The sequence below is a fragment of the Oncorhynchus nerka genome, unplaced genomic scaffold (genome assembly GCF_034236695.1).
Source record: "Oncorhynchus nerka isolate Pitt River unplaced genomic scaffold, Oner_Uvic_2.0 unplaced_scaffold_1099, whole genome shotgun sequence".
In the NCBI taxonomy this organism is placed as follows: domain Eukaryota; kingdom Metazoa; phylum Chordata; class Actinopteri; order Salmoniformes; family Salmonidae; genus Oncorhynchus; species Oncorhynchus nerka.
Window position 1 is genome coordinate 174196 of NW_027040218.1, and position 17500 is coordinate 191695.

Sequence of the window (17500 nt, forward strand, 5' to 3'; positions counted from 1 at the left end):
GGTGGAGGACCGTCAGTACCAGCTGGATCTGCAGTCCATCAACATCGGTACCGCCCAATGGGAGCAGCTCAAACCAGAGAAGGAGGGGTCTAAGGGGGGCGTGTCCACCGAGACAGAGAGGAACTCACAGAACCCTGCCCTGGAATGGAACATGGCCAGCAGGTAAACAACCAATCACGGCAGACTACTGGGTACAACTAACCAATCAGGACAGACTACTGGGTATAACTAACCAATCAGGACAGACTACTGGGTATAACTAACCAATCAGGACAGACTACTGGGTATAACTAACCAATCAGGACAGACTACTGGGTATAACTAACCAATCACGGCAGACTACTGGGTATAACTAACTAATCAGGACACACTACTGGGTATAACTAACTAATCAGGACACACTACTGGGTATAACTAACCAATCAGGACAGACTACTGGGTACAACGATCCAATAAGGACAGACTATTGGGTATAACTAACCAATCAGGACAGACTACTGGGTACAACGATCCAATAAGGAAGTACCTAGCCACATCTTAGTACCAAGGTGGCCAATCATATCTGCACCGGGCCAGTGTGGGTGCAGGGTTTTGTCCCAGCCAAGCAGAAACACATCTGATTCTACCAATCAGTAAATCTCTGAATCCGAGTGTTGTAACTAGTAGGTAACAGGATGTGTTACGACTTGGTTGGCTCATCGCATCACTTCCTGTCAGATGTTCAGCTGGTAGAGGGAGGTGCTCTGGGTGATCAAATGGTGAGGTGCAACAAGGCTCAGTGACCGACTGTGAGTCCCAAATAGGGCTCTGGTCTAATGTAGTGCACTACTGGGCCCATAGGGCTCTGGTCTAATGTAGTGCACTACTGGGTCCATAGGGCTCTCTGGTCTAATGTAGTGCACTACTGGGTCCATAGGACTCTGGTCTAATGTAGTGCACTACTGGGTCCATAGGGCTCTTGTCTAATGTAGTGCACTACTGGGCCCATAGGGCTCTGGTCTAATGTAGTGCACTACTGGGCCCATAGGGCTCTGGTCTAATGTAGTGCACTACTGGGTCCATAGGGCTCTGGTCTAATGTAGTGCACTACTGGGTCCATAGGGCTCTGGTCTCATGTAGTGCACTACTGGGTCCATAGGGCTCTGGTCTAATGTAGTGCACTACTGGGTCCATAGGGCTCTGGTCTAATGTAGTGCACTACTGGGTCCATAGGGCTCTGGTCTAATGTAGTGCACTACTGGGTCCATAGGGCTCTGGTCTAATGTAGTGCACTACTGGGTCCATAGGGCTCTGGTCTAATGTAGTGCACTACTGGGTCCATAGGGCTCTGGTCTAATGTAGTGCACTACTGGGTCCATAGGACTCTTGTCTAATGTAGTGCACTACTGGGTCCATAGGGCTCTGGTCTAATGTAGTGCACTACTGGGCCCATAGGGCTCTGGTCTAATGTAGTGCACTACTGGGTCCATAGGGCTCTGGTCTAATGTAGTGCACTACTGGGCCCATAGGGCTCTGGTCTAATGTAGTGCACTACTGGGCCCATAGGGCTCTGGTCTAATGTAGTGCACTACTGGGCCATATAGGGCTTTGGTCAAACGTAGTGCACTACATAGGGTATAGGGCTCTGGTCAGACGTAGTGCACTACTGGGCCCATAGGGCTCTGGTCAAACGTAGTGCACTACATAGGGTATAGGGTACTATTTGGGCCACTCGTCTGCTTGGTTCCCCCCGTACAGACTCATAATTACAAAGCCTGTCATGTTTCATAGAGAACCGGGAGCTAAAACAAGCAGACGTTTTACTGCCTGTTTGACTTGGCTGGTTCTTTCAGCTGTGTGTTTCCAGAAGGACCCAGAAACCCCGGCGTCGCTGAAAGGAATTCCCGATGAGTTCCCTGTCAGATAGAAATACATTAGAATAGAGCAGCATGCCGTGTAACCATGGAGACGCACAGTCACACACACACACACACACACACACACACACACACTGAGGGAGACACACACTGAGAGACACACTGAGAGACACACACACACTGAGAGACACAGTCACACACACACACACACACTGAGAGACACAGTCACACACACACACACACACTGAGAGACACAGTCACACACACACACACACTGAGAGACACAGTCACACACACACACTGAGAGACACAGTCACACACACACACTGAGAGACACACTGAGAGACACACACACACTGAGAGACACAGTCACACACACACACACACTGAGGGAGACACACACTGAGAGACACACTGAGAGACACACAGTCACACACACACACTGAGAGAGACACACAGTCACACACACACACACACACACACACACACACACTGAGAGAGACACACACTGAGAGACACAGTCACACACACACACACTGAGAGAGGCACAGTCACACACACACACACTGAGAGAGACACACAGTCACACACACACACACACACACACACTGAGAGAGACACACACTGAGAGACACAGTCACACACACACACTGAGAGAGACACACACACTGAAAGACACACACACACACACTGAGAGAGACACACACACTGAGAGACACACACACACTGAAAGACACACACACACACTGAGAGAGACACACACACTGAGACACACACACACACACTGAGAGACACACACACACACACTGAGACACACACACACACTGAGAGACACACACACGCTGAGAGACACACACACACTGAGACACACACACACTGAGAGACACACACACTGAGAGCTGAGTCCAGCCAATAGAGTTGAGGTCAGAGCTGAGCCCAGCCAATAGAGTTGAGGTCAGAGCTGAGTCCAGCCAATAGAGTTGGTGTCAGAGCTGAGCCCAGCCAATAGAGTTGAGGTCAGAGCTGAGTCCAGCCAATAGAGTTGGTGTCAGAGCTGAGCCCAGCCAATAGAGTTGAGGTCAGAGCTGAGCCCAGCCAATAGAGTTGAGGTCAGAGCTGAGCCCAGCCAATAGAGTTGGTGTCAGAGCTGAGCCCAGCCAATAGAGTTGGGGAACACTACATCACTCAGACACCAGGGATGGTCTCTGTTTAGTGAGTCCTCCAGATCAGAGGCAGTAGGGATGACCAGGGATGTTCTCTGTTTAGTGAGTCCTCCAGATCAGAGGCAGTATGGATGACCAGGGATGTTCTCTGTTTAGTGAGTCCTCCAGATCAGAGGCAGTAGGGATGACCAGGGATGTTCTCTGTTTAGTGAGTCCACCAGATCAGAGGCAGTAGGGATGTTCTCTGTTTAGTGAGTCCTCCAGATCAGAGACAGTAGGGATGTTCTCTGTTTAGTGAGTCCTCCAGATCAGAGGCAGTAGGGATGACCAGGGATGTTCTCTGTTTAGTGAGTCCTCCAGATCAGAGGCAGTAGAATTGACCAGGGATGTTCTCTGTTTAGTGAGTCCTCCAGATCAGAGGCAGTAGGGATGACCAGGGATGTTCTCTGTTTAGTGAGTCCTCCAGATCAGAGGCAGTAGAATTGACCAGGGATGTTCTCTGTTTAGTGAGTCCTCCAGATCAGAGGCAGTAGGGATGACCAGGGATGTTCTCTGATTAGTGTGTGAATTGGACCATTTCCTGTCCTGCTAAACAAATTATTTTGGGTTTCAGGGAAAATGTAAGGAGTAAAAAGTACTTTACTTTCTTTAAGAATGTAGTGAAGGTAAAGCTGTCAAAAATAGTAAAGTACAGATACCCCAAACACATCTTAAGTAGTACTTTATAGTATTTTTTATTTAAGTACTTTACACCACTGCAGATATACTGTCTTCCCTGGGCCTCTGAGGCCTAGTTGGTAAACTGAGCTGGTTCTCTCTCTCTCTCTCTCTCTCTCTCTCTCTCTCTCTCTCTCTCTCTCTCTCTCTCTCTCTCTCTCTCTCCTTCTGCTCTCTCTCTCTCTCTCTCTCTCTCTCTCTGTCTCTCTCTCTCTCTTTCTCTCTCCCTCTGCTCTCTCTCTCTCTCTCTCTCTCTCTGTCTCTCTCTCTCTCTTTCTCTCTCCCTCTGCTCTCTCTCTCTCTGCTCTCTCTCTCTCTCTCTGTGGTGAGGGATGGCACCTGTCCCATGCAACGGGACACTCACTGTTTCACTGTAACTCTGAAGGAGATTACCCAGAACCTCGAGGACCCTCTCTCTGTCTCCCAGATCATTCCACCTCCTCGGGAAACCAGCCCACTCAAAGTAACTCTCAGAGAAACAGTGATCTGGCCTGGCTCCCCCGAGGATATGGGTAACACACACAATGAATGTCAGCACAGTACTGTAGGGCCACCTAGGAATGGTTCTGCTGTAATCCTACTGGCTCTGTAGAAGTATCGGAGGCTACACAGTTTGATTGTTTTAATAACAGCAACAGATGTGTTAATTAACTTGTATATTTGTTTTTCCTGCTAACAAATGTTTCCCACAAATATATAACTTGATTGTTGGAATGCACATGAATGAAAATAGGAGTAAAGGTTTTTGGTCGTTGAGGGCTTTTTGTGTTTCTTAAATAGAGTCTTGTCAAATAACGTCTCCGTTTTTAACACACCCTGTCTGGAGCTGAAGTAGGAACTGCCCAGGTACAGACATAGTCCACAGGTTGGAGCTGAAGTAGGAACTGCCCAGGTACAGACATAGTCCACAGGTTGGAGCTGAAGTAGGAACTGCCCAGGTACAGACATAGTCCACAGGTTGGAGCTGAAGTAGGAACTGCCCAGGTACAGACATAGTCCACAGGTTGGAGCTGAAGTAGGAACTACCCAGGTACAGACATATTACTGTCACTGTGTTGGAGCTGAAGTAGGAACTGCCCAGGTACAGACATAGTCCACAGGTTGGAGCTGAAGTAGGAACTGCCCAGGTACAGATATAGTCCACATGTTGGAGCTGAAGTAGGAACTGCCCAGGTACAGACATAGTCCACAGGTTGGAGCTGAAGTAGGAACTGCCCAGGTACAGACATAGTCCTGTCACTGTGTTGGAGCTGAAGTAGGAGCTGCCCAGGTACAGACATAGTCCACATGTTGGAGCTGAAGTAGGAACTGCCCAGGTACAGACATAGTCCTGTCACTGTGTTGGAGCTGAAGTAGGAACTGCCCAGGTACAGACATAGTCCACATGTTGGAGCTGAAGTAGGAACTGCCCAGGTACAGACATAGTCCACAGGTTGGAGCTGAAGTAGGAACTGCCCAGGTACAGACATAGTCCTGTCACTGTGTTGGAGCTGAAGTAGGAACTGCCCAGGTACAGATATAGTCCACATGTTGGAGCTGAAGTAGGAACTGCCCAGGTACAGATATAGTCCACATGTTGGAGCTGAAGTAGGAACTGCCCAGGTACAGACATAGTCCACAGGTTGGAGCTGAAGTAGGAACTGCCCAGGTACAGACATAGTCCTGTCACTGTGTTGGAGCTGAAGTAGGAGCTGCCCAGGTACAGACATAGTCCACATGTTGGAGCTGAAGTAGGAACTGCCCAGGTACAGACATAGTCCTGTCACTGTGTTGGAGCTGAAGTAGGAACTGCCCAGGTACAGACATAGTCCACATGTTGGAGCTGAAGTAGGAACTGCCCAGGTACAGACATAGTCCACAGGTTGGAGCTGAAGTAGGAACTGCCCAGGTACAGACATAGTCCTGTCACTGTGTTGGAGCTGAAGTAGGAACTGCCCAGGTACAGACATAGTCCACATGTTGGAGCTGAAGTAGGAACTGCCCAGGTACAGACATAGTCCTGTCACTGTGTTGGAGCTGAAGTAGGAACTGCCCAGGTACAGACATAGTCCTGTCACTGTGTTGGAGCTGAAGTAGGAACTGCCCAGGTACAGACATAGTCCACGTGTTGGAGCTGAAGTAGGACCTGCCCAGGTACAGACATAGTCCACATGTTGGAGCTGAAGTAGGAACTGCCCAGGTACAGACATAGTCCACGTGTTGGAGCTGAAGTAGGACCTGCCCAGGTACAGACATAGTCCACATGTTGGAGCTGAAGTAGGAACTGACCAGGTACAGATATATTGGGTTGGACCCTGTGGTTGGACCCTGTGAATTGTGTGGTATTGTAGAGGACATAGTCCACAGGCTGGACCCTGTGAAGTGTGTGGTATTGTAGAGGACATAGTCCACATGTTGGATCCTGTGAAGTGTGTGGTATTGTAGAGGACATAGTCCACAGGTTGGACCCTGTGAAGTGTGTGGTATTGTAGAGGACAGTTACATGTTGGACCCTGTGAAGTGTGTGGTATTGTAGAGGACATAGTCCACAGGTTGGACCCTGTGAAGTGTGTGGTATTGTAGAGGACATAGTCCACAGGTTGGACCCTGTGAAGTGTGTGGTATTGTAGAGGACAGTTACAGGTTAGACCCTGTGAAGTGTGTGGTATTGTAGAGGACATAGTCCACAGGTTGGACCCTGTGATGTGTGTGGTATTGTAGAGGACAGTTACATGTTGGACCCTGTGAAGTGTGTGGTATTGTAGAGGACATAGTCCACAGGTTGGACCCTGTGAAGTGTGTGGTATTGTAGAGGACATAGTCCACAGACTGGACCCTGTGAAGTGTGTGGTATTGTAGAGGACATAGTCCACAGGTTGGACCCTGTGAAGTGTGTGGTATTGTAGAGGACATAGTCCACAGGTTGGACCCTGTGAAGTGTGTGGTATTGTAGAGGACAGAGTCCACAGGTTGGACCCTGTGAAGTGTGTGGTATTGTAGAGGACATAGTCCACAGGTTGGACCCTGTGAAGTGTGTGGTATTGTAGAGGACAGAGTCCACAGGCTGGACCCTGTGAAGTGTGTGGTATTGTAGAGGACAGTTACATGTTGGACCCTGTGAAGTGTGTGGTATTGTAGAGGACATAGTCCACAGGTTGGACCCTGTGAAGTGTGTGGTATTGTAGAGGACATATTCCACAGGCTGGACCCTGTGAAGTGTGTGGTATTGTAGAGGACAGTTACATGTTGGACCCTGTGAAGTGTGTGGTATTGTAGAGGACAGTTACAGGTTGGACCCTGTGAAGTGTGTGGTATTGTAGAGGACATAGTCCACAGGTTGGACCCTGTGAAGTGTGTGGTATTGTAGAGGACAGAGTCCACAGGTTGGACCCTGTGAAGTGTGTGGTATTGTAGAGGACATAGTCCACAGGTTGGACCCTGTGAAGTGTGTGGTATTGTACTCAGCTATAGACTGACTGTACTACTGACAGCCTATAGACTGTACTACTGACAGCCATGAGAGGGGAAAACAGACCCACTCAGCTATAGACTGACTGTACTACTGACAGCCATGAGAGGGGAAAACAGACCCACTCAGCTTTAGACTGACTGTACTACTGACAGCCATGAGAGGGGAAAACAGACCTTCTCAGCTATAGACTGACTGTACTACTGACAGCCTATAGACTGTACTACTGACAGCCATGAGAGGGGAAAACAGACCCACTCAGCTATAGACTGACTGTACTACTGACAGCCATGAGAGGGGAAAACAGACCCACTCAGCTATAGACTGACTGTACTACTGACAGCCATGAGAGGGGAAAACAGACCCACTCAGCTATAGACTGACTGTACTACTGACAGCCATGAGAGGGGAAAACAGACCCACTCAGCTATAGACTGACTGTACTACTGACAGCCATGAGAGGGGAAAACAGACCCACTCAGCTATAGACTGACTGTACTACTGACAGCCATGAGAGGGGAAAACAGACCCACTCAGCTATAGACTGACTGTACTACTGACAGCCATGAGAGGGGAAAACAGACCCACTCAGCTATAGACTGACTGTACTACTGACAGCCTATAGACTGTACTACTGACAGCCTATAGACTGTACTACTGACAGCCTATAGACTGACTGTACTACTGACAGCCATGAGAGGGGATTAAAGATGGCCAACCCAGTGTGTGATTAAAGATGGCCAACCCAGTGTGTGATTAAAGATGGCCGACCCAGTGTGTGATTAAAGATGGCCAACCCAGTGTGTGATTAAAGATGGCCGACCCCCAGTGTGTGATTAAAGATGGCCGACCCCCAGTGTGTGATTAAAGATGGCCGACCCAGTGTGTGATTAGTGATTAGAGATGGCCAACCCCCAGTGTGTGATTAAAGATGGCCGACCCAGTGTGTGATTAGTGATTAGAGATGGCCAACCCAGTGTGTGATTAGTGATTAGAGATGGCCAACCCAGTGTGTGATTAAAGATGGCCGACCCAGTGTGAGATTAAAGATGGCCAACCCAGTGTGTGATTAAAGATGGCCAACCCAGTGTGTGATTAAAGATGGCCGACCTAGTGTGTGATTAAAGATGGCCGACCCAGTGTGTGATTAGTGATTAAAGATGGCCAACCCAGTGTGTGATTAAAGATGGCCGACCCAGTGTGAGATTAAAGATGGCCGACCCAGTGTGAGATTAAAGATGGCCAATCCAGTATGTGATTAAAGATGGCCAACCCAGTGTGTAATTAAAGATGGCCAACCCAGTGTGTGATTAAAGATGGCCGACCCAGTGTGTGATTAAAGATGGCCGACCCAGTGTGTGATTAAAGATGGCCAACCCAGTGTGTGATTAAAGATGGCCGACCCAGTGTGTGATTAAAGATGGCCGACCCAGTGTGTGATTAAAGATGGCCGACCCAGTGTGTGATTAAAGATGGCCAACCCAGTGTGTGATTAAAGATGGCCAACCCAGTGTGTGATTAAAGATGGCCGACCCAGTGTGTGATTAAAGATGGCCGACCCAGTGTGTGATTAAAGATGGCCGACCCAGTGTGTGATTAAAGATGGCCAACCCAGTGTGTGATTAGTGATTAAAGATGGCCAACCCCCAGTGTGTGATTAAAGATGGCCAACCCCCAGTGTGTGATTAAAGATGGCCGACCCAGTGTGTGATTAGTGATTAGAGATGGCCAACCCAGTGTGTGATTAAAGATGGCCGACCCAGTGTGTGATTAAAGATGGCCGACCCAGTGTGTGATTAAAGATGGCCGACCCAGTGTGTGATTAAAGATGGCCAACCCAGTGTGTAATTAAAGATGGCCAACCCAGTGTGTCATTAAAGATGGCCAACCCAGTGTGTGATTAAAGATGGCCAACCCAGTGTGTGATTAAAGATGGCCGACATAGTGTGTGATTAAAGATGACCCCTGACCTCCATGCGGACTTACTTCTATTTTAATACACTGAGTGTACCCAACATTACTATGGACACAGACTGACCAGGTGAAAGATATGATCCCTTATTGATGTCACCTGTTAAATCCATTTCAATCAGCGTAGATGAAGGGTGGAACACCAGGAGACACCAGGAGAGGAGAGCCATCCTCACCCCCATCCTGACCTCTCTCTCTGTTCCTCCCACCCACCCCCCAGTACCAGGAGACACCAGGAGAGGAGAGCCATCCTCACCCCCATCCTGACCTCTCTCTCTGTCCCCCAGTATCAGGAGACACCAGGAGAGGAGAGCCATCCTCACCCCCATCCTGACCTCTCTCTCTGTCCCCCCCAGTATCAGGAGACACCAGGAGAGGAGAGCCATCCTCACCCCATCCTGACCTCTCTCTCTGTTCTCCCCCTCCCCAGTATCAGGAGACACCAGGAGAGGGAGAGCCATCCTCACCCCCATCCTGACCTCTCTCTCTGTTCCCCCCCCCAGTATCAGGAGACACCAGGAGAGGAGAGCCATCCTCACCCCCATCCTGACCTCTCTCTCTGTTCTCCCCCCTCCCCAGTATCAGGAGACACCAGGAGAGGAGAACCATCCTCACCCCCATCCTGACCTCTCTCTCTGCCCCCCCCAGTATCAGGAGACACCAGGAGAGGAGGTCCATCCTCACCCCCCATCCTGACCTCTCTCTCTGTTCTCTCCCCCCACCCCCCAGTATCAGGAGACACCAGGAGAGGAGAGCCATCCTCACCCCCATCGTGACGGACTTCTCTGTCAGAGTGACAGCAGCACCTGCCATCATATTCAGCAAGCCCAGATCCCTGACAACAGACAAGTGGAGGTTAGTATGAGGCACCATGAACCCAGAACATTTAATATGAGGTTTGAACATGAACCCAGACCCTTTACAGTGAGGTATCAACATTAACCCAGAACCTTTACAGTGAGGTTTTAAACATGAACCCAGAACCTTTACAGTGAGGTATCAACATGAACCCAGAACCTTTACAGTGAGGTTTAAACATGAACCCAGAACCTTTATAGTGAGGTATCAACATGAACCCAGAACCTTTACAGTGAGGTATCAACATGAACCCATAACCTTTACAGTGAGGTTTTAACATGAAGCCAGAACCTTTACAGTGAGGTTTCAACATGAACCCAGAACATTTACAGTGAGGTTTAAACATGAACCCAGAACCTTTATAGTGAGGTTTCAACATGAACCCAGAACCTTTACCAACAGGAGGTGCTGGTGTGTGGTCTCTCTCTGTCCCAACAGGAGGTGCTGGTGTGTGGTCTCTCTCTGACCCAACAGGAGGTGCTGGTGTTTATATTGTCTCTCTGACCCAACAGGAGGTGCTGGTGTTTATATTGTCTCTTTCTGTCCCAACAGGAGGTGCTGGTGTGTGGTCTCTCTCTGACCCAACAGGAGGTGCTGGTGTTTATATTGTCTCTCTCTGACCCAACAGGAGGTGCTGGTGTTTATATTGTCTCTCTGCCCCAACAGGAGGTGCTGGTGTGTGGTCTCTCTCTGTCCCAACAGGAGGTGCTGGTGTTTATATTGTCTCTCTCTGTCCCAACAGGAGGTGCTGGTGTTTATATTGTCTCTCTCTGACCCAACAGGAGGTGCTGGTGTTTATATAGTCTCTCTGCCCCAACAGGAGGTGCTGGTGTTTATATTGTCTCTCTCTGTCCCAACAGGAGGTGCTGGTGTTTATATTGTCTCTCTGTCTCAACAGGAGGTGCTGGTGTTTATATAGTCTCTCTCTGACCCAACAGGAGGTGCTGGTGTTTATATTGTCTCTCTCTGTCCCAACAGGAGGTGCTGGTGTTTATATTGTCTCTCTGACCCAACAGGAGGTGCTGGTGTTTATATTGTCTCTCTCTGTCCCAACAGGAGGTGCTGGTGTGTGGTCTCTCTCTGTCCCAACAGGAGGTGCTGGTGTTTATATTGTCTCTCTCTGTCCCAACAGGAGGTGCTGGTGTTTATATTGTCTCTCTGTCTCAACAGGAGGTGCTGGTGTTTATATTGTCTCTCTCTGTCCCAACAGGAGGTGCTGGTGTTTATATTGTCTCTCTGTCTCAACAGGAGGTGCTGGTGTGTGGTCTCTCTCTGACCCAACAGGAGGTGCTGGTGTTTATATTGTCTCTCTCTGTCCCAACAGGAGGTGCTGGTGTTTATATTGTCTCTCTCTGTCCCAACAGGAGGTGCTGGTGTTTATATTGTCTCTCTGCCCCAACAGGAGGTGCTGGTGTTTATATTGTCTCTCTCTCTGTCTCAACAGGAGGTGCTGGTGTTTATATTGTCTCTCTGTCTCAACAGGAGGTGCTGGTGTTTATATTGTCTCTCTCTGACCCAACAGGAGGTGCTGGTGTGTGGTCTCTCTCTGACCCAACAGGAGGTGCTGGTGTTTATATTGTCTCTCTCTGACCCAACAGGAGGTGCTGGTGTTTATATTGTCTCTCTCTGACCCAACAGGAGGTGCTGGTGTTTATATTGTCTCTCTCTGACCCAACAGGAGGTGCTGGTGTTTATATTGTCTCTCTGACCCAACAGGAGGTGCTGGTGTTTATATTGTCTCTCTGTCTCAACAGGAGGTGCTGGTGTTTATATTGTCTCTCTGTCTCAACAGGAGGTGCTGGTGTTTATATTGTCTCTCTCTGACCCAACAGGAGGTGCTGGTGTTTATATTGTCTCTCTCTGACCCAACAGGAGGTGCTGGTGTTTATATTGTCTCTCTGACCCAACAGGAGGTGCTGGTGTTTATATTGTCTCTCTGTCTCAACAGGAGGTGCTGGTGTTTATATTGTCTCTCTCTGACCCAACAGGAGGTGCTGGTGTTTATATTGTCTCTCTCTGACCCAACAGGAGGTGCTGGTGTTTATATTGTCTCTCTGACCCAACAGGAGGTGCTGGTGTTTATATTGTGCTGGTGTTTATATTGTCTCTCTCTGTCCCAACAGGAGGTGCTGGTGTTTATATTGTCTCTCTCTCTGTCTCAACAGGAGGTGCTGGTGTTTATATTGTCTCTCTCTGTCCCAACAGGAGGTGCTGGTGTTTATATTGTCTCTCTCTGACCCAACAGGAGGTGCTGGTGTTTATATTGTCTCTCTCTGACCCAACAGGAGGTGCTGGTGTTTATATTGTCTCTCTGCCCCAACAGGAGGTGCTGGTGTGTGGTCTCTCTCTGACCCAACAGGAGGTGCTGGTGTTTATATTGTCTCTCTCTGTCTCAACAGGAGGTGCTGGTGTTTATATTGTCTCTCTGCCCCAACAGGAGGTGCTGGTGTTTATATTGTCTCTCTCTGTCCCAACAGGAGGTGCTGGTGTTTATATTGTCTCTCTCTGTCCCAACAGGAGGTGCTGGTGTTTATATTGTCTCTCTCTGTCCCAACAGGAGGTGCTGGTGTTTATATTGTCTCTCTCTGACCCAACAGGAGGTGCTGGTGTTTATATTGTCTCTCTCTGTCCCAACAGGAGGTGCTGGTGTTTATATTGTCTCTCTCTGACCCAACAGGAGGTGCTGGTGTTTATATTGTCTCTCTCTGTCCCAACAGGAGGTGCTGGTGTTTATATTGTCTCTCTCTGTCCCAACAGGAGGTGCTGGTGTTTATATTGTCTCTCTGTCCCAACAGGAGGTGCTGGTGTTTATATTGTCTCTCTCTGTCTCAACAGGAGGTGCTGGTGTTTATATTGTCTCTCTCTGTCTCAACAGGAGGTGCTGGTGTGTGGTCACTCCCTGGAGGTGAACGTAACATCTAGTCTGCAGTTCTTCCTCAGTGTGGCCCAGGTCCACCTGCTGCAGTTGCTGTTCCAAGCCAACATGGTGGAGGGACCTGCCCCAGAGACCAGCCAGGTAAGAGATGGTCACATCCCAACTCAGGTCAACATGGTGGAGGGACCTGCCCCAGAGACCAGCCAGGTAAGAGATGGTCACATCCCAACTCAGGTCAACATGGTGGAGGGACCTGCCCCAGAGACCAGCCAGGTAAGAGATGGTCACATCCCAACTCAGGTCAACATGGTGGAGGGACCTGCCCCAGAGACCAGCCAGGTAAGAGATGGTCACATCCCAACTCAGGTCAACATGGTGGAGGGACCTGCCCCAGAGACCAGCCAGGTAAGAGATGGTCACATCCCAACTCAGGTCAACATGGTGGAGGGACCTGCCCCAGAGACCAGCCAGGTAGAGGTGGTCACATCCCAACTCAGGTAAACATGGTGGAGGGACCTGCCCCAGAGACCAGCCAGGTAAGAGATGGTCACATCCCAACTCAGGTAAACATGGTGGAGGGCTTTATACACTGGGTACCAGTACTGAGTCTATATACACTGGGTACCAGTACTGAGTCAATGATAACATGGCTCTATACACTGGGTACCAGTAATGAGTCTATATACACTGGGTACCAGTACTGAGTCTATATACACTGGGTACCAGTACTGAGTCAATGATAACATGGCTATATACACTGGGTACCAGTAATGAGTCTATATACACTGGGTACCAGTACTGAGTCAATGATAACTTGGCCATATACACGGGGTACCAGTAATGAGTCTATATACACCAGGTACCAGTACAGTCAATGTGCAGGGGTACGAGGTAATTGAGGTAGCTATGTACATGTAGGTAGGGGTAAAGGATAGATAATAGACAGTAACAGCAGTATACTGTAGGGGTAAAGGATAGATAATAGACAGTAACAGCAGTATACTGTAGGTAGGGGTAAAGGATAGATAATAGACAGTAACAACAGTATACTGTAGGGGTAAAGGATAGGTAATAGACAGTAACAGCAGTATACTGTAGGTAGGGGTAAAGGATAGATAATAGACAGTAACAGCAGTATACTGTAGGTAGGGGTAAAGGATAGATAATAGACAGTAACAGCAGTATACTGTAGGTAGGGGTAAAGGATAGATAATAGACAGTAACAGCAGTATACTGTAGGTAGGGGTAAAGGATAGATAATAGACAGTAACAGCAGTATACTGTAGGTAGGGGTAAAGGATAGATAATAGACAGTAACAGCAGTATACTGTAGGGGTAAAGGATAGATAATAGACAGTAACAGCAGTATACTGTAGGGGTAAAGGATAGATAATAGACAGTAACAGCAGTATAATGTAGGTAGGGGTAAAGGATAGATAATAGACAGTAACAGCAGTATACTGTAGGGGTAAAGGATAGATAATAGACAGTAACAGCAGTATACTGTAGGTAGGGGTAAAGGATAGATAATAGACAGTAACAGCAGTATAATGTAGGTAGGGGTAAAGGATAGATAATAGACAGTAACAGCAGTATACTGTAGGTAGGGGTAAAGGATAGATAATAGACAGTAACAGCAGTATACTGTAGGTAGGGGTAAAGGATAGATAATAGACAGTAACAGCAGTATACTGTAGGGGTAAAGGATAGGTAATAGACAGTAACAGCAGTATACTGTAGGTAGGGGTAAAGGATAGATAATAGACAGTAACAGCAGTATACTGTAGGTAGGGGTAAAGGATAGGTAATAGACAGTAACAGCAGTATACTGTAGGGGTAAAGGATAGATAATAGACAGTAACATCAGTATACTGTAGGTAGGGGTAAAGGATAGATAATAGACAGTAACAGCAGTATACTGTAGGTAGGGGTACAGGATAGATAATAGACAGTAACAGCAGTATACTGTAGGGGTAAAGGATAGATAATAGACAGTAACATCAGTATACTGTAGGTAGGGGTAAAGGATAGATAATAGACAGTAACAGCAGTATACTGTAGGTAGGGGTAAAGGATAGATAATAGACAGTAACAGCAGTATACTGTAGGTAGGGGTAAAGGATAGATAATAGACAGTAACAGCAGTATACTGTAGGTAGGGGTAAAGGATAGATAGACAGTAACAGCAGTATACTGTAGGTAGGGGTAAAGGATAGATAATAGACAGTAACAGCAGTATAATGTAGGTAGGGGTAAAGGATAGATAATAGACAGTAACAGCAGTATACTGTAGGTAGGGGTAAAGGATAGATAATAGACAGTAACAGCAGTATACTGTAGGGGTAAAGGATAGATAATAGACAGTAACAGCAGTATACTGTAGGTAGTGGTAAAGGATAGATAATAGACAGTAACAGCAGTATACTGTAGGTAGGGGTAAAGGATAGGTAATAGACAGTAACAGCAGTATACTGTAGGGGTAAAGGATAGGTAATAGACAGTAACACCAGTATACTGTAGGGGTAAAGGATAGGTAATAGACAGTAACAGCAGTATACTGTAGGTAGGGGTACAGGATAGATAATAGACAGTAACAGCAGTATACTGTAGGTAGGGGTACAGGATAGATAATAGACAGTAACAGCAGTATACTGTAGGGGTAAAGGATAGATAATAGACAGTAACAGCTGTATACTGTAGGGGTAAAGGATAGGTAATAGACAGTAACAGCTGTATACTGTAGGGGTAAAGGATAGATAATAGACAGTAACAGCAGTATACTGTAGGTAGGGGTAAAGGATAGATAATAGACAGTAACAGCAGTATACTGTAGGTAGGGGTAAAGGATAGATAATAGACAGTAACAGCAGTATACTGTAGGTAGGGGTAAAGGATAGATAATAGACAGTAACAGCAGTATACTGTAGGTAGGGGTAAAGGATAGATAATAGACAGTAACAGCCTACATCAGGGAGACCCTACATCAGGGAGACTCTACATCAAGGAGACTCTACATCAGGGAGATGTTGCATTCCATTCCCATAATCAATACTCGTTATTGATTATGTAGTGCTATAAATAACCAGTGTTTTTATGAAAGAGTGGTAGTGGAGGAGGGGAGAGGAGGAGGAAGGGAGAGGAGAGGAGGAGGGAGAGGAGGAGGAAGGGAGAGGAGAGGAGGAGGAGAGGAGAGGAGGAGGAAGGGAGAGGAGAGGAGGAGGGGAGAGGAGGAGGAAGGGAGAGGAGGAGGAGGAGAGAGGGAGAAGAGAGAGGAGGAGGAGGGAGAGGAGAGGAGGCTTGTCCTGCATCTGTTTGTGGTTTGAGAGGAGGAGGAAGGAAGAGGAGGAGAGGAGGAGGAGAAGGAGAAGGAAGGGAGAGGAGAGGAGGAGGAGGGAGAGGAGGCTTGTCCTTCATCTGTTTGTGGTTTGAGAGGAGGAGGAGGAGAGGAGGCTTGTCCTTCATCTGTTTGTGGTTTGAGAGGAGGAGGAGGAGAGGAGGCTTGTCCTTCATCTGTTTTGTTTCCTGCATCTGTTTGTGGTTTGAGAGGAGGAGGAAGGAAGAGGAGGAGAGGAGGAGGGAGAGGAGAAGGAAGGGAGAGGAGAGGAGGGGAGAGGGAGAGGAGGCTTGTCCTTCATCTGTTTGTGGTTTGAGAGGAGGAGGAGGAGGAGAGGCTTGTCCTGCATCTGTTTGTGGTTTGAGAGGAGGAGGAAGGAAGAGGAGGAGAGGAGGAGGGGGAGAGGAGAAGGAAGGGAGAGGAGAGGAGGGGAGAGGAGAGGAGGCTTGTCCTTCATCTGTTTGTGGTTTGAGAGGAGGAGGAAGGAAGAGGAGGAGAGGAGGAGGGAGAGGAGAAGGAAGGAGAGGAGAGGAGGGGAGAGGAGAGGAGGCTTGTCCTTCATCTGTTTGTGGTTTGAGAGGAGGAGGAGAGGAGGCTTGTCCCTCATCTGTTTGTGGTTTGAGAGGAGGCTTGTCCTTCATCTGTTTGTGGTTTGAGAGGAGGAGGAGGAGAGGAGGCTTGTCCTTCGTCTGTTTGTGGTTTGAGAGGAGGAGGAGGAGAGGAGGCTTGTCCTTCATCTGTTTGTGGTTTGAGAGGAGGAGGAGGAGAGGAGGCTTGTCCTTCATCTGTTTGTGGTTTGAGAGGAGGAGGAGGAGAGGAGGACAGGAGGCGGGGAGAGGAGAGGAGAGGAGGAGGAAGGGAGAGGAGGAGGAGGAAGGGAGAGGAGAGGAGGGGGAGAGGAGGAGGAGGAGAGGAGGAGGAGGAGAGGAGGAGGAAGGGAGAGGAAGGGAGAGGAGAGGAGAGGAGAGGAGGCTTGTCCTTCATCTGTTTGTGGTTTGAGAGGAGGAGGAGGGGAGAGGAGAAGGAAGGGAGAGGAGAAGAGAGGAGGAGGAGGGGAGAGGAGAGGAGGCTTGTCCTTCATCTGTTTGTGGTTTGAGAGGAGGATGAAGGGAGAGGTTGAGAGGAGGAGGGGAGAGGAGAAGGAAGGGAGAGGAGAGGAGGAGGGGAGAGGAGAGGAGGCTTGTCCCTCATCTGTTTGTGGTTTGAGAGGAGGAGGAGGAGAGGAGGCTTGTCCTTCATCTGTTTGTGGTTTGAGAGGAGGAGGATTCTTGTGTCCTC

General features: G+C 48.4%; 1 protein-coding gene across 1 annotated transcript in view; it reads left to right on the top strand.

Annotated features, from left to right (window-relative positions):
* LOC135570111 (intermembrane lipid transfer protein VPS13B-like) overlaps window positions 1–13385 on the top strand; it is a gene marked incomplete at its 3' end in the record, with an annotated part of 88329 nt that extends 74944 nt beyond the window's left edge. The window contains exons 10-12 of the mRNA XM_065016181.1: window positions 1–162; window positions 9885–10014; window positions 12889–13385. The exon at window positions 1–162 is cut by the window's left edge and continues 42 nt beyond it. Coding sequence (XP_064872253.1) covers window positions 1–162; window positions 9885–10014; window positions 12889–13385 — 789 coding nt within the window. The remainder of the gene's footprint in view (window positions 163–9884; window positions 10015–12888) is intronic.
* Window positions 13386–17500: the final 4115 nt, after the last annotated feature.